This window comes from Trichoderma gamsii, assembly GCF_001481775.2.
Source record: "Trichoderma gamsii strain T6085 chromosome Unknown Scaffold_3.2, whole genome shotgun sequence".
Taxonomy (NCBI): domain Eukaryota; kingdom Fungi; phylum Ascomycota; class Sordariomycetes; order Hypocreales; family Hypocreaceae; genus Trichoderma; species Trichoderma gamsii.
The window spans coordinates 1-20,517 of NW_020171340.1; the positions used below are offsets into that span (position 1 = coordinate 1).

Below are 20,517 nucleotides of genomic sequence, written 5' to 3' on the forward strand. Positions count from 1 at the left end.
AATTGAGCTGTTTGATCCTAAAACGTTTTATCAGTATCTAGATGCCTGTTATGAGACCCCGCTAGAGGTCAATTCATCAACCCTTTGTTTAGTTTATCTTACTTTGGCGATTGGTCTTGCCCTGGCAACGCCTGTCCCAAACAGCGCTGAGGATCTGATGATTAAAAGTTTACAAGAAGCTCCTGAAGAGCGAGCAGAAGCTCTTTTCCGGGCTGCCAAGTGTCTGAGCGATCCTCTTAACGCTGTTGAACATGCAGACTTCTGGATGATTCAAGCTTGGACATTGATGGCGTTTTATATGTTGATTACATCGAAGCGTAACGCGGCGTATGCATATTGTGGTTAGTAGACTCCGTTGAGCTTGATCAATCGTGCTTTGTCCTAACACCTATCTAGGAATGGCCGTTCGTTCTGCATATTCCCTTGGTATGCATCAGGAAACTGAAATGAAGTTTGAAAATGAAACTGCAAGGCGAAATCTCTGGAGGAGCCTTTTTGTGCTAGATAAATTCCTCGCCACAGCCCTTGGGCGACCCGCTGCCATATATGAAGAGGACTGCTCGAGTAATGTCCTGTATTTACCAGCAGACCAGTCGCCCAAATCAGGCCAAGAAGAAGATGATATCAGAAAGGCTGGTCTTGATTCATCGGTTCGAATCTACACGACCATCAGCACAATGCTCAAAAAAGTTTACTCGGAGAAGAAAGTTTCAACAAAATTGGCCCAAGAGATTGTTGGCGACTGCCAGCTATGGGCTTTGAATGCCCACCCGTCTTTAGCGGCAGATGACCTTCTCAGCGGCAAGGCATCCAAAGAGATGGGAATACCCATCTTACACGTGCAGCTACTTCATTACCACTCTATCCTTCTGCTGTGCAGACCTTTTTTTATTGACATTTTAGTAAAGACGCGGCCAACTATTTCCAATGATGGAGAGCCCTTTCATCGGACGTTCTCGAGGGCAGAAAAGTTTTCCCAAGCATGCGTGGCTGCGTCTACTCATTCCGTGATGATTATTCAGGCGGCATTTGAAGCGAAGTATTTGCCGCGGTGTAACCCGTTTATCTTGTACGTGCACCGACTTGAACCTTCCAAGGGACGTTCATTAACACGAGATCTCAGATATTTTCTGTTTGCAGCGACCTTGATTATTTTGAGTAATGAGTTTGCTGGTTTATACGAGAATGAACATTATGCAGAGTCCGTTGGCAGCGCTATCAAAATCATGGACTACTGCGCAGCCACAGATGTTCAAGCTCAGCGAATGCTTTACATTCTGCAGTCGTTTTTGGCAGATGTCGGAAAGCATTCAAAGTCTCCGGCCGCAAGCGAGCAGTCTGAGCTCGCTCTGCCAGATGCATATATTGGTGACCCGGAAGAAGTTTTGCATACCAGAAGACAGAGCCTCACCGCTCGACGCAATCAGCAGGAACCCTCTACTCCCATTGGAGGAGGGTCATCGTCTGATGTCATGGAGTACTATTCTCATATGGAGACAGACGCCAGCCAGTCAACTATTGACGCCCAGGACATGGGCCCTCTGGTGATGAGGGGAGAGCGCTCGATGAGCTCTGCCACTGTGCCGAGGCGCTCAAACATTGACCGCAATGTTTACCGGAGTGCAAATTTGGACCTCGCTAGGAATGAACTCAACTTTGATGAGTTTGACCACGATGGCACCGAGTACCAACAAAACCTGGAATCAGACGAAATGAAGGCTTACTCACATGGCTACAGCTCGGCCATGATGTCCCATGGGGATCAGCCTGCTTTTCAAGTCCACCATAGTGGTAACTTTAGGCCCTTCAACGCTCCCAACATGCCTTCAGCGGGCAGTCACGAGGCCGGCTCAGCTCATTTTGATGGGCGCTATTTATAAAGTGATGGTAAAATATAAGTGATATATATATATATACATTTTTTTTTTTTTTTTTTGAGGGCTTGACAGCTCAGGGTATTAAGTTTATACAAAGAGCGAGAGAAGACTTCCTTCTTCTCCATTTTCTTTTGTCTTTTTTCCCCCCTTCTATCATCATGTTTGTCTTCTTTTTTCTTTTTTCTTTTTTATCTTACATTCTTACAATGGTGTTTGTTGGGAGAGATATCAGCTCGAATTTTTCTGTTTTACATTGATATTTTGAACGTGCTGGAAGACTAGATTAGATGTTTGATGGCATACAAAAGGAAGTAAAGATCTTATTTCATTTCCCCCCCCTTCTGTTTATTTACTCTTATTGCGTTTTGTTTTCTGCCTTCATCTTACCTCTGTCAATCCTTTTCAATCTTTTCCTTTGTTCATATCCTTATGAGCGTTTTAAGTTATTTGCATTTAGATAGCAACTTTGTTTTATATGTACTTCTCTCATTACCTTCCTTGGTGAACGAACATCGCCTCTCTTGTAAGTTCAGCCTGGGTCTACGCACAACTCGTCTATACGTCCGACCAGGAAAATTCAATACAATAGCCATTTCGAAGCCTACAAATCTTCACCACGAGCTTGGGCCAAAATGTTCCCCCTCCGCAACATGTGCCCGTATAGCCGTCCCCTGGTAATCCATCGTCGTACTCACGACATCATTGCCCCACCACTTCGGGGGATCAATCCCCTGCATCGTCAGAGCAAAGAAGATGAAGAGCGTGGCAAGCGCCAGGCCCAAGTCCAAGCCGGACGACGTCAAGAAGTTGGAGCGGCTCCACCATCGGAAGTGGCGCTTCTTGATCCAAAACTGAAAGACAAAGCCGACGATGCCCCAGGAGAAGTAGTTGAGAGGGGTGGCGGGCGGGATGGCTCCCGGGCCGCCAAAGAGGAGTGGCGCGATGAGGTATTTGACTGGGGATTTGGGGTTCCTCTTGGCAAGGTAGTAGATGATGACGGGGGTGATGGCGCCGACGATGAAGAAGAGGAAGAGGCCGGAGTAGATTTGGCCGGGAGAAAATATTCGCCCTGGACCGATGAGGCCCCAGATAACGGATGCTGGGAAGACAGAGCAAGTTAGATTCGAGGTATACATAGTAGATGTATCTTAAAGGGTTTGATTACGTACCAGAATAAAAAACTCTTCCACCTGGGCAAGTGAAACGCTCAGGTTGCTGCTCGTCGCACACATCCGGGATGATGTTTAGGGCCATGTTAAGAACAAGGACTTGGATGATGCAGGAGTAAGTAGTAGCAACAACTTGGGCCATGAACATTGTCCTTGGAGGAATCTTCATGTAATGGCCAAACTTGAGATCAGAAACGAAATTAAGCGCTTGGGACCTGGAGAAGACATGAGTATAGGTTGTTTTGACAGTAAAAATTATAGCGGTCTTTTCTTTCACTCACATAGTAATGTAGCCAAATGTTTTGAAGCTAGGTAGTCAGATACGTATATCACCGTTAGTTTCAAACAATTCTTATCAATGCAATGCACAATTTGGGATAAACGTACAGCATAAGCGCAAGCGGTCGTCCCGGCTGGATGTAGCCGTACACAAACTCCGTAAGCACATTCAAACCAATCTGGTTATTGGTCACGGCTTGAATGATGCCAATGGGCAAGGAGAAGCCGAACGAGATGAACACGGCCAATAAGAACGCCCACCAGGTGAGGTTGGTTGGGTAGGCGAGCACGGTATAGAAGCCCAACGCCAGCATCTAACCAAAGTACAATGATGTCAGCTGGTGCGGAACACGATGGTTGCCTGTGTTGGCGGGAAAAGGGAACGAAAGGGGGTGGGATGACTGACGATGGAGAAGAGGGTGAGGTACCACCACGTCGGCGCCTCCTTGTATTTTTTCATCAATTTCATGTGAATATCTGGCTTTTCGGTGGTGCTGTTCATGTACTGCTTCCATATGTACTTGCCGTGGTGGAGGTACGTATATACGACGAGAGAGGAAATGGCAGCGAATGACATGCCGTATGATATGGCGAAGGTGGTACTATTGGTCTATAAGTCATGAGTTTGGGCAGCTTTTGGGCATTATTACCTGATGAATAGCGGAGAGTATTTCTTGTAAGACTCTTCGTTTAGAATAATACCTGGGTCCACGATGCGGCTAATGTTGTATTTTGCTCCGGTGTTGTCGTATATACTGGCGTCGCTCATGGGCAGGAATGAAGCGTACCATGTTCCGGAGTAGTGGAGGAGGGCCGATAGGCCGATGTAAAATACTACGACGCTGATCAAGGTATTCGCAATTGCGTGCCTAGATTGTCTTGTCAGAGATCATCACGTCGGCTGCACGGCCACAATCTGTCTTACCAAGGAGACACAAGAGGGGAACCGATATATCCAGATACCTGTGTCCAGTCAAAAGTGATGGGTATGATGGACAGGCCAGTATTTCCACCAAAAAGCTGGTTAATGACCGGGTTCTGAGGCGCCATCCACGTCGCAAAGGCGAAGACGCTCAGGAACTGTGCAAAGAACCCGGGGATGAAGTAGTAGAGAAAAGATGCCGCAGTGACAAGGCCGAACCAGGTATATCTGGGCAAGCGACCCCCAAAGACGGTCGGATCTATTTGATCGCTTGTTTCATACATGGCGTTCATCATTGTTACGGAAGCCAGATTTGCGGGCCATATCATCGACGCGGGATACACTGCGAGCAGTGGTCAGTTATCACGTTCTTGGATTATAACATACAGAGAGCGAGAGGGTTCAAACCTAGGTATTTACGCATAACACCAGCGATTCCATATCCAAGCGACTGCGTGGATACAGTAAGCAGAATCTGGTATAGCAGCCCGAAGTTCTGCTTATAAAAAACCAACTGCGCCAATATAATATCCGTCGAATAAGCAACCGAGAAGGATACAGACGCCATTACTCCGATGATCGCATGCTCCTTGCAGTTGAAAGGTCCCGGATTCAGACTCCACTTGATGCCAAAGAAATCGAACTCCCGTGTTGGGACAACCTTGGCCCATCCATGACCAATTGGCCACGCAACAATCTGGGCAACAAGAGGCCCAATGGAGATGGCGGGCTGGCGCAACGAAAAGATTGTGTTCATTGAAGCACCGAATATGACGAGGGTCAAGCCAATTGTCCACGCGCGAACCGTATTGCAAGGCATTTCCTCGTCGAAGTTGTTAACTGCCGCTCGAACCTCTGGATACGGAGAGTTTTCTTCTTCTTCCCGCTCATCACCTTCTTTGGACTCGTCGTCTGACAAGCCGTCTTCAGCCTGTGAACGGCGGCGTGATTCATGCCCCTCTGGCAGATTTGGGTCCATGAGAAGCTCATATTCCGAGCCTTGGTCGTCATCGTCAGCGTCGTTTCGCGCGCCGGAATCTGGCCATTCAGAGATGGTTTCCCTCAAGTTCTCCATCAGGCCAGTTGTTGGGCTTGATAGAGAGTGGCGGGGGTGAAGCCCAGACTCGGTCTCACGGCCGCTTGTCTCAGCCATGTTGTCCATGGTACCGCAAATACCACGGCGCTGTTTGAGTTATCAGCTTGGAAGCTATGACAAAAGCGTCATGAGTGGACGGCGCCAGTAGATGGGAAAGGTCAGCGAAGAATGCAGGGCGTATACACGTAAGTGGATATGAGCCCTTTTCTTATTTTTCTCCCCTTTCCTTTTTAGTTTGCAGCATCCATCTTGGTGCAATTCAATGAAGGTGATGAGATTAGTTTTGAGACACTCAAACCACTACGAAGCTTTGTTAGTTGAGGCCACGCGACAGGAGAGCAGTTGAGATTCAGCACGTACAATGAGATGAAATGCACCGGCCACCTCGGCAAAAAATATGTGGTCAGAGTTGGGAAAATCAATAGAAGCCGCGTATCACCACTAGAACGAGTGCTCTTACTTGAGCGAATGGGAAAACCTATTGCATCGTAAGAAATGAAAAATTACTTTCTGAAACAGAGATGCGAAGCTGAAGCAGTCCAAAACGGTGAGCACTTAGTCTACTTGCGCATCTGTATAAGGGGTTTAGCGCACGTCATGGCACTAGCCGACAATAGACTACTAGACCAATCTAGGCTAATTTTCTTAGATCAGATCAGCCAGCATTATCTAACCCTGCTTGATTTAAGTATTTCTCATCAGATTGACTTTATATCGTTCATTACACAAGCAATCGGCCATCTAACTATTTTCCTATCTTATTTAGTAAATCATATCTCGTGTTTGGTTTCTGAGCCAGAACAGCTCTTCACTGCCTCCCTTCTTGATATGGAAATATAAAAATGCGCCGGGTTGTTGTGACCGGCCTGGGAGCCATCACGCCTCTCGGACTCGGAATCCAGAGAACGTGGACTCGCCTCATTGCCGGCGAATCAGGCATCGTCAGCGTTGCGGAACGAGAGCCCAGAGAACGATGGAGGGAGCTGACATGCACCGTTGCAGGCGTCGTTCCGGAAGGGCCTGGCGGGAGGTCCCACGGCTTATGGAAGGCTGGCGACTGGCTCAGCGCCTCGGATCAGCGCCGCATGTCCATCTTTACGCAGTATGCGGTTGCGGCCAGTGACATGGCCCTGAAAGATGCTGGATGGGAAGCACTACGACAGGAAGAGCAGGAGGCGACTGGAGTATGCCTCGGGAGCGGTATCGGGAATCTGGAAGAGATGTATGACACGAGCTTGGCTCACGGCAACGGCGTGAGTAACCCCATCTACGTGGACATTCGTATTCGTCGTCTAACATGAAGCTATTGGGTTGTGATCGGAGACAGGGCTACAGAAAAGTTTCACCACTTTTCGTTCCTAAGCTCTTGATCAATATGGCGGCAGGGCACATCGCCATGAGGCACGGCTTCCAAGGCCCAAATCACGCCGCCACCACAGCTTGCACTACAGGAGCGCACTCCATTGGAGATGCTGCTCGGTTCATCGCCCTGGGAGATGCCGATGTCATGGTTGCCGGCGGATCAGAATCGTGCATCCATCCTCTCGCCTTTGCTGGCTTTGGCAGAGCTCGCTCGCTAGCCACAGCGTTTAACGATAAGCCACAAGCAGCATGTCGCCCCTTTGACGCTAACCGAGACGGCTTCGTTCTTGCGGAGGGAGCAGCGGTATGTGTGCTGGAAGAGCTCGAGCACGCCAAGGCTAGAGGAGCCAAGATCTATGCTGAGATCAGTGGATATGGGTGCAGCGGAGATGCGTACCACATGACGGCGCCGCGAGAGGATGGCCATGGAGCGTATCTAGCCATGAAGAAGGCTTTGAAGAGCGCAGGGATCAAGCCATCGCAAGTTGACTACGTCAATGCACATGCTACAAGCACACAGGTGGGAGACACGGCTGAGGCAGCAGCCATAAAGCGCATTATGCTCGGCGAGGAAGGAGTTTCGTCCGAGTCACAAGTTACTGTCAGCAGCACCAAGGGCTCAATAGGGCATCTGCTGGGTGCAGCGGGTGCTATCGAAGCCCTGTTTTGCATCCTAGCCATTCATGAGGTAAGGCAAAATTACAATCTTCCGCTTCACTTCAGAAGCAGCAGCTCTACTTTCTCAGGACAGAAGCTAATAATGATGGAAATTATCAGGGAATTGTCCCGGCTACACTGAATCTAGAGAAGCAGGGTGTAGATGCCGAGTTCAACTTTGTGCCTCTGGTATCTCAGGAAAAGGGAGTCAAGGTTGCACTAAGCAATAGTTTTGGATTTGGTGGAACGAACAGCACCCTTGTGTTTTCCAAGTTTGAGTGAGTGCGCCGTAAGTGTAACGGCGATCATCTCTACGAAACAGCAGCTTCACTTTGTATAACTACCATGTATATTGATTGGATAAACGGATAAAATGTACCATTAAAGACACTCAATTCAATTATGCAAGTAAATATATATCACCAAACTTAATCACGCAACTGCAGTAAGACAGTATTTAATATACAAGACCTTCAACAACGAACCTATTTGAATCTGCCCCTCCATCATTGGACCCTGAATCTGACAACATGGGCAAGATCTCTGTACGTGGGGCAGCCGAAGTTCAGCCGCTTGCGCCAAGCCATGATCCGATCGCAGTCAATTTCTGCGCACAGCCAAATCCAGCGCGTCATGGAAGCTGTTACGGCGATCTAAAAAAAAATCAACCTTCAATCTGCCCGCCTTGATCTGTTAATCTTCTCATGGCTTTTCCTTAAGATACCCTCAAGCCAGCTTCCAAATTTATTCCTCCAGTTGCTTTTCTCACAATGGCCTGCGAAAGCTGCAGGTCCCAGGCCCGGACGCTGCTTCGGGTCGCAAACCGCACTTCAGTATTATCCCGGTCCTCGACCGCTGCGAGATCGAATTTTCTGCCGCTGCTCAGTGCGCCTGTCCAGATCCAGACACCGCCGCCGTCACGGAGTTTCAGCAGCACGGGCTCGAAGAAGATTTTGGGAATCGGAAGCTCGATTGGAGAGTCGTATCGGGTCATTGGCGCCTCGGAGAGAATATTCAAGGCATGCTCCAAGGCAGCTGATTATCGCATCACCGAGGAGGAGCGCAAGAATGACCAGGTGGAGCGATTAGAGGATGGAGAGGAGATTGGACGCTCTCTCGAGGAGGGAAATATCTGGCACGACAGTATGGCACCACCATCCACCTTTATCCAAATCCACCATGTGCCGAGTAACTCTAGCTAACGTTTTCTCCTTCTTCTTCTTTAAAACAGCCTTCAAGCTCTCCCCTACCTTTAGCACCTGGTCGCACGTCACCATGCTTCACCTTTACCTCATCAACGCCCGCATACGGATGCTCGAGCGCGACGCCTACCGAAGCTGGCAGCAGCAGCTCATCGACCACTTCTTCTTCGAGTGCGAGAAGAAGATGCACATCGACCACAACATCACCTCCAGCGCTCTGCGACAGCGCTACCTCAAGGACATCTTTGTCCAGTGGCGAGGTCTCCTGCTGGCATATGATGAGGGCCTCATCAAGGGTGATGCCGTATTAGCGAGCGCTGTCTGGAGGAACCTCTTCAAGGGCGATCCCGGGGTCGACCCCCGAGCATTGGTGGCCATTGTTGGGTGGATGAGATCGGGCCTTGCGTCGCTGGAGGGCGCTTCCGACATGGCAATGCCCAATAGGGCTCTCGAGATCTTGGACAAGCCGGTGGATGTGTTCTGGACGAGACTTGAAGAGCCCTTTAAGAGGGAGCAGGGCAAGGAGAGTGCGGTAGAGGCCCAAGAAGTAAAGGCTACCCCAGAATTGGCCAAGGCCGCTTAATTGATAAACAAAGCAAGAAACAGGAGAGAAAAGGAGGAAAGAAAACTGACGACGATGATGACCAAAAAAAATGGCGATTGAGGAAATCTGTAAAATATGCAAACTGCAAAAAGCGAAGAAAAGTACCAAAAGGCGTGCGGAGATATTCGAGGCAGACAAGTCCTTCGTATATGTGTATATAATAGTTCTCGGATGTACGTTACAAGTGCGTGGCGTACGGACTTATAGCTGCGGGCAAACGTGGAGGTTTGGCATCCCATCTCTCTGATAGACGTTTTATATATAGATGGAAAAGTAAAATAAGCAAACAAAAAACAATTATATATTCATACTCTCATGAATCAATCAGCCAATCAATCCTTCTTCTCCCACATCTGAAACTCGTACTTGATACCCGCCTCCTCCTGTCCTCCCTCCTCAACCTCCTCGCCCGTCCACGCCTGCAGCTCCTCTCTCGACTTTTTCTCCCAGCCCTCGGCCTTGCCACCCGTCAAATCCAGCGGAAAGTCCGTATCGCACTCAAACTCGGCATCAATGCTCGTCAGCAGCACGCGCTTCGCCGAGGGATGCCTCAGCGCCGCCTCGTAGATCTGCGCCCCTCCCATGACGAAGACACGGCCGCCGCTGCTCGAGTTTGCTTCTGCCGCGTACCGCAGCGCCGCTTCTACGGAGGGCACTCGGACTTCGGCGTCAGCTGGAGGCGGTGATGAAGGCGGGTTGGCTGGCGCGGAGCGAGTGATGACGATGTTGAGGCGGTTTTTGAGAGGCCTGAATTTGGGGGGGATGGAATCCCAAGTTTTGCGGCCCATGATGACGGCGTTCTGGATGGTGGACTAATACACATGTTAGCTTCATAATTTGTTTGTTAAAAATGAAATCAATGGCTAGGACTGATGAAAATGTCATTGAAGGCGGCTTGTATGATAGCTTGATGGGGATGGAATTTTCTTCTAGATTAATACCGGTGATGAAGTGGGAACTCGCGTTGTCACACGCGCAAAATACTGCATTTCCTTCTTGAGGCCTTTCCAGGGCATGGTGCCCTGGAAGCCAATGCCCATGCTGCGGGTGGCCGCGACGATGAGGGTGAGTTCGGGAGTCGCCATGGCGGATGGATGTATGTAGATAGATATTCAGGATGACTGTGAGTGGGTGGATGAAAAAAACGGGTGTAAGTCGTTAGCTGCCGGTTTAGCGCATCTACATGGACTGAGCTCGATTGTTGAGGTTTTGAGCTGAACGTAGCGCAGTTTCAACGATCGAGTAAAGAATGAAGAAGGTATTGGGATGCCAATTTAAATGTACATAAATTGCTTAATTACTACTCTAAGCGTTACATCCGAGTACAGATGGCTATCATTCTCTCAGCTGCTCGCCACCAATCTTGCGCTCACAGCTTCGAAGGCGCTAAAACAGCAATGTCCTGAAAGGGAACGTCCAAAAACTTGTAGATGTGGTGAAATCTAAACCTTGTTAGCAAAATGTATTTCCAAGTGCAATCGTTTTCTTTCTGTTCAATGATGCACAGCACATCAATTGTTCAAAAGGTCATAAAACTCACCGATCACTCCCAAAAAAGGGTTCTTGCTCCCCCTTTGCATTCGTCACCCAAATCCAAGGCGCTCCAAAGGCCCCCAAATCAACAGCCTTCTTCGTATTGGCCAAGAGCACATCCTTCATCTGACCGCGCGACTGCATAATCTTGTCCACCTCGTCTTCAGTAAAGAGCTTCTTGCTGTCGCTTTTGCCGGGTTTCTCCGTCGCTCCTTGGAGCACAGCCCGCAGATTCTCTTCCGGAATGAGATTCACATTCGGGGGCGTCCAAAAGGCCATGAAGAGGGATTCAAAGGCAGCTAGAAAAGTGGCCTCTGGATAATTGGCCTTGATATAGAGCAAAGCGCGAAGTGGTGAGACGGTGTGGGAGACGGCCATGAGATCCGGAGGGCCCTGGATGTTGAAAAGACCAACCCGATCGGCGGAACGGCGAGAGTCATACTTGAGGTACTTGGCCTTGACCTCGTTTGTCCATGGAGGTTTGTTGCCTGGTAATAGACTTGTCAGCAACAACACAAAAGAGGATATGGCATCAGCATGAATGAGTAGCCGACCGGCATACCTGACAAGTGGTTGATGCCGCCCAGCAGCACGGGGTTGATTCTGGTTGGAACGAAAGATGAGTATTTGATCTGATATGACGGGTCCTCTCACACGAAATGCATCACGTACTCTATATCGACTCCATTGGCTGCCAGCTTCTCTCGATTCTGCGCCAAGTCGGTGAAGGTAATGTAGCTGTAATAGGATGCTGCCTCCTCAAACGTCTTTGATCAGCTTTGGCTACAACAATGAATGTGAAACGAAGATAAGATAGACAGCAGTAGTTCACCTAAATAGGCGACGATATACTGAGCTGAACACACTCAAAGCGCAACCCAAGACTTACCGAGATCCAAGTAGCACTCAATCTTAGCACCCATGATTAGTAGCTTCCCCAGGTATTATGCTTCAAAGCCCTGGTCCGCTACCCCAGATTTCTTTTTCTCCGGATTCCTTCGTCACCGAGATCAAAAGCCCGCAGCAGGAAAACAAAGTGTAGATTGCCGCAGCTAGGCGCAGATGGCGTGATATTTATGATGACAAAATCAAGACGAGGGAGAAGCCAGACTGCCTAGGTTAGAGAATCTTAGAAATAAACTGGCATCCCCGGGTTCGGCTTAAAATATTACATGGATGTAATGCTACCGGCAAGCTTCATGAATGTCAGTGTAAATATGGAGTATGCAGTGATTATGCCTAGGTAGGTTGGAAACTACTGATTTCAGCGGCAAATATTACAGGGCTCTCCCCCTCAGTTCTATCCCCTAACTCTCCATGATCTCAGACAAATAGGCGCTACAACGGGGATCCTCCGGCCTGCGAATCCGCCAAAAATCCACTATTCCTATACCGCACAGCTCCCTATAAGCTTGCGGTCTTTTGCGGGATTACAGGTGCCCCTAGGCGCCAATTCTCCGTACAAAAGTGCAAAATATCTGCGAATGTCTGCGGGCCGAGGTATCGATTGTCCATTCTACGTGTTCAGTAATCAAAAAATTGGCCCACCCGGGGAAGCATCCACGCTCCACATCTCGGCAGCTTCCACCACTGCTAGACTCACGTTCTAGAGACGAATTTGATAAAGTTGGGAGACGGATGGCGATAGGCAGATGACATGTGCTTTGGCGTTTTGAGGTTCCAGAGTCATCATCTTTAATAAGCCTTGAGCCTCTCTTCTTTCTTCTCATTCGTGACAACATATCAAGACCCCAATTGAATCCAACTTCTTTTCATAAGCCCAGTCATCCTCCTCAGCGTCGTCATCAGTCTCATTCACAGTAGCATTTTGATCCTCTTCATCAATTATACGTGAATTCTTCTCATAAAAATGGCCAGCCAAAAGCCCGTAGCCCTCGTGGTGGGAGCTTCTCGCGGCATCGGCCGTCAAGTCGCCATTGATCTGGCCAAGAACGGCTACGCAGGTGAGCGTTCATCTATCCATACACCCATAGGCTCAGTCTCTCCGTTCATGCCGTTCACATATATCTACACGTATGATTAACTCGTGATAAAACTGCTAGTCGTCGTCGCCGCAAAATCCATCACAGACCCCTCCAAACTCACCGACAAGACGCCCAACCCAAAGACCAGCGACTCAACCGTCACCACCGTCGCCCGCGAAATCACCTCCGCCGGCGGCGATGCCACGCCCATCCAGGTCGACGTGCGCTCCGAGGAGAGCGTGAATGCCCTCGTCGCGCAGACCATTGCTGTAAGCCACCTACTAACACTCTTTCTTACCAATCAAACTCACATTCACTCAGAAATACGGCCGCCTCGACGTCCTCGTCTACAACTCCGGCGCCATCTGGTGGGCCTCCGTCGCAAACACGCCCCTCAAGCGCTTCCAACTCATGCAGCGCGTCAACCCAGAGGGCCTCTACGCCGTCGTCCAGGCCGCCTTACCGCACCTCCGCCAATCTCAGAAGGGCCGCATCGTCGTCGTCAGCCCGCCCATCTACAGCCGCTTCTTCCGCGGCAAGACCGCCTACGCCATGGGCAAGGTCGGCATGAGCGTCTTGACAAAGGGGTTGGCCATTGATTTTGAGCGCGAGGGGCTCAAGGACATGGCCATTACAAGCATCTGGCCCGCAGTAGTGAGTTTACAAACACACACACATACACATATATTTGATATATTGTAAAATCACTAACACAATCCATCATCCAGGCCATCGAATCCGCCGCCACCGAGCAATTCACAAAGAAAAACCCCGGCGAGGAAAAAGACCTCCGCAAGCCCACAATCTTCTCCGACGCCATCCTCGCCATCCTGCGCTCCCCCGCCGCAAGAGTCAACGGCGAGCTGGTCCTCGACGAAGATTTCCTCCGCGAGCACGCCGGCGTCACCGACTTTTCCAAATACAGCGTCATTCCCGGCTCGAGCCCTCGCCGCATCATGCCCGCGAAGCTGCCCGACCTGACTGTTGCCGAGCAGGCAGATGAGGGGAAGAGGGTGGATAGCACTACTAAATCTAAATTGTAATACTACTTTTGTGATTTCATTTGTTCGTTCGTCTGTTAGCCTGGATAGGATACTCAGAGGTCTCTCAATTACATGCCGTGCTTGGACAGGACCAAGACCAGGACGTTGGTAATGGGTTGAAACAATGAGAGAGTGAGCATGGTTAAAAATGTACAGAAGAAGTACTCCTACCGCTGTTATATCATAAATAAATGCATCTTCTAAATCAATCGATATCAGTTTTACCATACTCATATATACACTTCGCCAGCAATACAATATAATATCAAAGCTGAAATCAAAGGCACCAGCCCATGCCATTACAGCTCAGAATCATTGTTCATTGAAATATTATATCCATAAGGGTGTACATCTAAAATTCCTCATAGTAATCTCACTCTGGCCTATCTCAAAAAAGAAAATAGAAAAAAGGAATAGAAAGCGAAAACACAAAGAGATCAATACAAAGTTCCTTCAAACTCCCAAAAAAACATTAGGCACATTATATAAGGCCACTCCTTTTGGTCAGCGCCGGCTCCTCAGTCAACATCAGAAGCCCACCGGTCACTTCAGGTACTTTCTACTTCTTTTTTCTCATACACAATAAAAAGGGGGGGTTTAGGGAGAGGGAAAAGGAAAACAGACAAAGAAAGTATAAGAAAAAGAGACTTCCTCAAGAGAGGGAGGGGAAAAAAACAAGCGCTTTACCATCCCGATCCATTATCCATAATCAATCTTACAAATTTTCTTTTGGCGAAGTATACTCGCTCACTCCGCTGCTGTCCATTGTCACTCTAGTACCAGTGCTGCCACTGCGAGAAGACGAAAGTATTGATTTGAGGTTCTCGCTCTCCGGGGTATGTTGATCCTATGCGTCCATGTAATCCCGCTGCTGGCTCAGCGGACCCACGCCTTGCGTACTTTCAATATCGCTAATCGTCTGGTTGAATACCGACGTCACGTCCCAGAGCACCTTCAACCGGTTCCATTCATGTCGGCTTCGCCACATCTCGTCCATCATCTCTCGGTTGATTTGTTCAAGCTGTTCAATCGTGCAGCCCGAGGTGACGTCTGTCATTCGATGCAAAAAGCTTTCTAGCTGCTCTTTTACCGATAGCGGCTGGGAAGCCTGAGAAGCCTGCTGGCCAGAGTTGCGGGACGACGAATGTTGCTCCTCCGGGCTTCCGTCGTGAGAGGGCAAGCTAATCACTGATTTCGTACCCACCGGGCTCTGATGTCTGTGTGAGCGGGGAGATGGCCGATCTATGAGCAGAGGCGGAGAACTATCGACATGCTGCTGTGCCCGAAGTTGTGTGGACTGCCAGATGTCCTCGTTGGACGATAAAAGACTATTGTTTTGCCCAATGGGTAGCGTATCGGGGATATCAGTCTGTTCGTTAGGTTCAACCGGGCGATTTTCCTCGTGGTTACCATTTGTGTTTTGGCTCTGGCTCCAGTTGGATGAGCGATGGGTTGACAGATCCGATGTCTTCGTTGTGGACGCTTCGTTAATCACAGCAGACGGCGACATGCCAGGAGGTAGAGTAGTCACCAGAGATCGCTGCGATACTTGCGTGCCTCCCAGGTTTCTCGAAGACGCGTCCTGAGACTTGGGTGGTGGGCCCATGGGAGACGTCGTCTGGTGTGATTGAGATTGGGATGCCATTTGGGTAGTATCGTCATCGGTTCCACTCATTTGTACATCACCCTCTTTGATTTGGTTGGAGGTAGAGGTACCGTTGCTCAGCTGATGCTCGTCTTGGCCAGCTTCGCCATGTCCGTTAGACAAGGGGCTTCGTATTTGGAACCGAGCCATCGTACGAGCTCCCGGCACCGTTTCTCCAAGTGTCAGAGGGCCCTGTGAATCGCTGTCGTTGCCTCCGCCGAGGTCTGACTGAACCCTATCTAACACAGACTGCATCGCTATTCGCTTCCGCGCTTTCGCGGCTGCTTCCTTAGCCCGGTGCTGCTGGCGCTGGTAGAGCGCTTCCCAGTCAATATGGCTAGTGCTGTTTTCGATGCTGGCTACATCGACTTCGACGTTACTGAGCAGCTCGTTTGCCTTGAGGGTGCGCTCTTTATCACCGATATTCTTGGCATCTCGTGCCAAAGACTTGATATCAAACAGAAAGTCCTTGGGGCGGGCATAGAATCCGTTTGACAAACGCTCTTCGATCGTTGTGGTTTCGAGATTGTAATAGTATTTTCCGGATTCAGCGTGCATTAGCACTTCATTGCCATACTTGTCCTTGGCAATCTCAAAAGGCCTTATCTCCCCCTCTGCAAGATCCGGCCGTACATAATTCGGGTCCGCCTCCAGGAACAGATAATCAATTTGATTTTGTTGAATAACTGGCTGTCTGAACTTCTTATACCTACGGTTGATCTGATCCATAATGGGCTGCAGCTGAATCTTGAGAGCATTGAGTAGTTGGTGGTCTCTCTTCTTCTGGGCCTTCATCTCGTCTTTAGTAGGCGGCTTAGGAGTCGCTTGGGGAGCCACTGGGAGCTCCTCAAGAACTCTCTTCTTGCGATTTTCCAGGTCCGGAAACTCGTGAGGGTTCAGCTTCACATAATCCAGTGTTTTCGCAAAATATTCCATGCGATTGGCCTACATATCGTTAGCGTCTCTCGGTCACACTACGTACTCGTAGCATTGCGCGCCGTCTTACCTTTTCAGGCCTCTGAATCTCCATCTGGTTTTTACTAGAGTAGCCGAAAAAGTCCTGAATCAATTCCCGCGGAAGCCACTTCTTTTCGCAATCCGCAGTAGCAAAGAGAAGTACAGGGTCTGTTGGAGGGATGGATTTCAACATCATGCGGAAGGTAACGAGTGCCATCGTTCCAGTCAGTGCCGCGTACCAGGTGTCGATGTTTGGTATGTAGATGACACTAGGTTTATGGCGCCTCACTTCGGTGAAAAGGCCAACAATTACTTGCTCCATCGGCTATTACATCAGTTAGCAATTTGTAGTATTTCGGTCGGGGAGGCACTGAACCACTTACTCGTACGTCACTAAGCAGGCTGGGGAGATCAAAGTTTTGGACGTGGACTCCCTCAAAGTAATGGAGAATTGCAGATGAAATGTAGCCTTGGCCCATTCCATGAGCACCGGAGATGAGAAATCTGGGCCGGAAGATTCGAGAGCGCTCAAACTCTTGGCTCAGGGCCTCGCGGCCAAATCCATGATCCTTGTCTTCGTATTGCTCGTACATGGCTTCTTCCAATGCAGTCGTCTTCTTTTTACGGGGCAACAGCCGATCAAGTGCCCGCTTCGCTTCGTCAAACTGATCACGCAGAAGAGGCTTAATAGAGGCTGGAAGTGGGCGTGCTCCAGATGTCGCGGATCGCTCCGACGAAGGTATGATCTTCTTGATTGAAATCATGAAATCAGAAGCATGAACCGAGATCTTGGCTGGATCAACAAGCAGCTTCTCTTTGGACGAGTAAATCTGTGGATAAGTTCGCTGAATGGCATTCAGAGATGCCTCGGTGCAGAGCGCCCTCAGATCAGCACCCCCATAGCCCTTTGTGTTCTCTGCTAGCGACTGCATAAAGTCATTCGATAGACCCCAGTCTTGCGTATGGATATTAAGGATGGACCGACGCCCTTCAATGTCAGGCAAGGGGAAGTAGAACTCTCTATCAAATCGACCCGGTCGTCGAAGGGCAGGGTCAATGTTGTCTGGCCGATTAGTGGCGCCAATGACGATGACCTGTCCACGTCCATCCATGCCATCCATCAAAGCCAATAGCGTCGAGACAATGGAGGCGTGAATCTGTTCCTGTTTGCTCGATCTGACCGGTGCCAATCCATCAATTTCGTCGAAAAAGATGATGCTGGGCTGGGTCTTTCTCGCCTCTTCAAAGAGCAAGCGAAGCTGCTTTTCAGCCTCACCAACCCACTTGCTGAGTGCATCAGCACCTTTACGCATGTAAAAAGATATCTTTTTGCCTCCAGAGCCGACGGAGTTGGCAAGGGCACGAGCAAGCAGCGTTTTACCAGTTCCCGGTGGACCATGGAACAGCACTCCGCGTGGCGGCGTAACGTGGAATCTCGTAAAGAGCTCAGGATACAGCAAAGGAAGCTGGACCATCTCCTTTAGCTGATCGATATGACCTTGCAAACCACCAACTTTGCTAAAGTCCACATTCAGATCCACGCCCAGAGGATCGGCATCAGCCAGTGCCTTGCGGTCCTTGATCTTGCCAACGTTGGGAGTGGCCCCCATGCCGTCAACACCCAGCCCTTGGCCGCCAGATACAAGCCCGCCAGCGGGAGCGGCAGATGTCGGCGTCATGCCTACATTTCCGGCAGCATTGGATCGATGCATCATCTCATCATCACTGCTATCGGAGTCCGCACCACCAGCGGCACCAGTACCCCATGGGCCGGCCAGCAGCGATCCGACTTCGCCGCCGCCACCAAAGGGGCCATATGTAGTATTTAGATTCCTATCCCAGCCGGCGCTGGCGCCACCTCGCCGGCGATTGCGGGCGGGCGTGGGAGCAGGATCCTCTGCCTCCTCTTCAATGTTGACAGAGGTTAAAGGAGGCATGTAGTAGTTGACGGGACGTCGCGATCGGCGGGAGCTTTCTTGGTACATAATGGGAGATTCTGTCCGGGCCTTACGTGGCTTCGCCGACCGTCTAAGCTCACGAGCTTCTTCATTGAGTTCGTCCATGTCAAAGTCAGGTTCGTCGTCAGCGGAAGAGTTTCTCCGGCGGGAGGTCCGGCCTCTAGACCGAGTTTTCCTTCCACGGGGAGTTGGACTCTCCATAGCATCGTTCTTTCTGCGCCGCTCCTTATCAGAGACTTCAGCATCGTCGGAATCATCACCTGGCTCAAAGTCACTGCTATGTTCTGTGGTAGACTTCTTGGAGCCCCTCGTCAGTCGGCCAGACCGACGGATGCCGCTAGCTTCCGGTGTAGCTTCGGCCACAGCTTCAGCCTCGACAGCCTCAGTAGTCTCAACAGCATTTTCCGAGGAAGCAGCAGCACGAGCACTCCTTGTTCGCCGAGTAGTAGGTATGTCGTCGTCGTCATCGTCGTCGTCGTCTTCGGCTTCGGCTTCAACTTGTTTTGTAGCAGCGATCTCGTCGACAGGATCCTCTTCTTCTTGGGCCTCATCAGCTTCCTTAGCAGCATCTGGCATGTCAGAGTCAATGTCCTCAAGCTTCCTTTTAGCCGGTGTTTGCGAGAGCTCATCAGGAGCATCGGCATCATCTACATTGCGGAAGCTGCTGCTGCCTTCATTAGACGCCTCTTGAATTGGCTCTGGAGCGGTCTTGACGCCCTTCATGCCACGAGTAGCCCTGCCGCTTCGCGTGATTGTTTCAGGGCTCTTGCTTGGCGAGTTTCGAGATACGACGGCATGTCGACCAGAAGTAGATAGCTCCACGAAGTCTTCTGCATCTTCAGTGTGTGCCCTGGTCCGGCGTGTCTGGGCTAACGCTGGACCAGGGACCTTGAGCTTGACCAGCCTCCTCGGTTCGGATTCAGTCTTGGCAGGCTTGCCAGACTTGAGAGGAATGTCATCGAGCTCGTCAGGCTGCTCGTCTTCCACCTTTTCTTCCAACTCATCCTCGTCTTCGCTGCTCTCTTTGTAGTTTTGCTGCTTGACTGCTACCTTTCTAGCTTTCCGCCCGGCAGCATTTCTAGGGGCATCTTCGTCCTCTGACTCTTCGGTCGCTTCGACAAATGAGCCTTCGTCGCTATCGGAGAGCTCTTCTTCGTCTTCATCAATGTCAGATCCACGGTATCGGTTAGTCCGCTTTTGGCCCGATTTGGCACCTCTAGATTGGCGGGTTTTCTTGAGGCTTCGACTCGGTCTTGCCTCTGTCGGATCGAAGTTTTCGTCCTCGGAGTCGGACTTATTAGGGTCGAAATCCTCCAAGTTTCTCTTCCTCTTGCTGCTAACCATCTTGTCGCACCCTGTGGTTTTTGTTTGGTGGTATGCAGGCAGATAATTGACGGGCAACGACAGATAGACTGCGTGTGTTCGGATGAGTATTATTCGGGCCTGCAGCTCAAAAATTCAAATATTAGCTGCTGATCAGTTTGATTTCAAGCTGCATTGACAACATAGCCCAGCCCATTCATGTCTTGGCAGCTTGAATGACTTACCTAGGCCATGAATAACACTGCACGATCGTAATCTAAAGCGTGCATGGAATCGCGCAATGACACACCCACTGTGGGCAAAACCCGGTGTCGACAGCTGGCCAGAGAAGATGCGCACCGCAAATTTGCCGGAATCTGCACTCGAAGGACGTCGTGTCGATAAGGTGCGCCGGGATGGGACTTCGGGTTGGCACACAAGAAATGCAGCGATGGTCGCAAATCGAGCTGGACAACGAGACTTCGCGCGTCGCGAGAGCTAGCAGTACCCATTAGCGCTGAGGAAAACTGGAGGTTGCCTCCTCACGTGCAGCCACTGCGGCGCGAGCCAAGCCGAGAGTGGCCCGAGCTTTTTTTTTCCCTCTGCCACTTCCCTATTCCAAGATCCAGCTTTCTCCAATCCAGGGGCCCGCTAATATCAAGGCCACAAAAAGCGACCCATGAATGACGATGTGCAACCAGGGCTTCAAATAAGCTGTTAATCAGGCGTCAAGAGCCCTTTGACATGATTGAGATTCCCCTTACAACGCGAATGACCTACGACGCGATTGCCAAACACGATATTTTCTATTTGAAGATGCACTATCAGCAGCATTTCGGCGACGTCGCCGACCAGCAAACAGACATGCTCAATACGATGTCCATCAAGGTGCCATCGCATCATCCACGTTCGCATCGCATTTTTGA

General features: G+C 50.1%; 7 protein-coding genes across 7 annotated transcripts; 4 read left to right on the forward strand and 3 right to left on the reverse strand.

Moving 5' to 3' along the window:
• Positions 1–157: 157 nt before the first annotated feature.
• On the forward strand, positions 158–1,880 carry TGAM01_v201021 (fungal specific transcription factor; the record flags this gene model as incomplete). The annotated part of the gene is made up of 3 exons (XM_024548668.1): positions 158–341; positions 397–1,069; positions 1,124–1,880. 3 exons carry the CDS (start codon positions 158–160, stop codon positions 1,878–1,880), a joined length of 1,614 nt encoding a protein of 537 aa, XP_024406484.1.
• A 608-nt stretch (positions 1,881–2,488) lies between these two features.
• Positions 2,489–5,400, reverse strand: TGAM01_v201022 (hypothetical protein; the record flags this gene model as incomplete). The annotated part of the gene is made up of 8 exons (XM_024548669.1): positions 2,489–2,976; positions 3,047–3,261; positions 3,328–3,354; positions 3,434–3,639; positions 3,732–3,927; positions 3,976–4,194; positions 4,251–4,590; positions 4,635–5,400. The coding sequence occupies 8 exons, from the start codon at positions 5,398–5,400 to the stop codon at positions 2,489–2,491; spliced, it is 2,457 nt and encodes an 818-aa protein (XP_024406485.1).
• A 785-nt stretch (positions 5,401–6,185) lies between these two features.
• TGAM01_v201023 (3-oxoacyl-(acyl-carrier-protein) synthase II) lies at positions 6,186–7,644 on the forward strand (the record flags this gene model as incomplete). The annotated part of the gene is made up of 3 exons (XM_018806704.1): positions 6,186–6,596; positions 6,671–7,393; positions 7,483–7,644. The coding sequence occupies 3 exons, from the start codon at positions 6,186–6,188 to the stop codon at positions 7,642–7,644; spliced, it is 1,296 nt and encodes a 431-aa protein (XP_018659997.1).
• Positions 7,645–8,132: 488 nt separating this feature from the next.
• Positions 8,133–9,147, forward strand: TGAM01_v201024 (hypothetical protein; the record flags this gene model as incomplete). The annotated part of the gene is made up of 2 exons (XM_018806705.1): positions 8,133–8,505; positions 8,594–9,147. 2 exons carry the CDS (start codon positions 8,133–8,135, stop codon positions 9,145–9,147), a joined length of 927 nt encoding a protein of 308 aa, XP_018659998.1.
• A 1,390-nt stretch (positions 9,148–10,537) lies between these two features.
• TGAM01_v201025 (hypothetical protein) lies at positions 10,538–11,624 on the reverse strand (the record flags this gene model as incomplete). Its single annotated transcript, XM_018806707.1, has 5 exons — positions 10,538–10,610; positions 10,709–11,189; positions 11,264–11,304; positions 11,374–11,452; positions 11,591–11,624. 5 exons carry the CDS (start codon positions 11,622–11,624, stop codon positions 10,538–10,540), a joined length of 708 nt encoding a protein of 235 aa, XP_018660000.1.
• Positions 11,625–12,571: 947 nt separating this feature from the next.
• Positions 12,572–13,729, forward strand: TGAM01_v201026 (oxidoreductase; the record flags this gene model as incomplete). The annotated part of the gene is made up of 4 exons (XM_018806708.2): positions 12,572–12,665; positions 12,765–12,955; positions 13,008–13,340; positions 13,415–13,729. 4 exons carry the CDS (start codon positions 12,572–12,574, stop codon positions 13,727–13,729), a joined length of 933 nt encoding a protein of 310 aa, XP_018660001.2.
• An 847-nt stretch (positions 13,730–14,576) lies between these two features.
• TGAM01_v201027 (hypothetical protein) lies at positions 14,577–19,633 on the reverse strand (the record flags this gene model as incomplete). The annotated part of the gene is made up of 3 exons (XM_018806709.1): positions 14,577–16,319; positions 16,381–16,656; positions 16,715–19,633. The coding sequence occupies 3 exons, from the start codon at positions 19,631–19,633 to the stop codon at positions 14,577–14,579; spliced, it is 4,938 nt and encodes a 1,645-aa protein (XP_018660002.1).
• Positions 19,634–20,517: the final 884 nt, after the last annotated feature.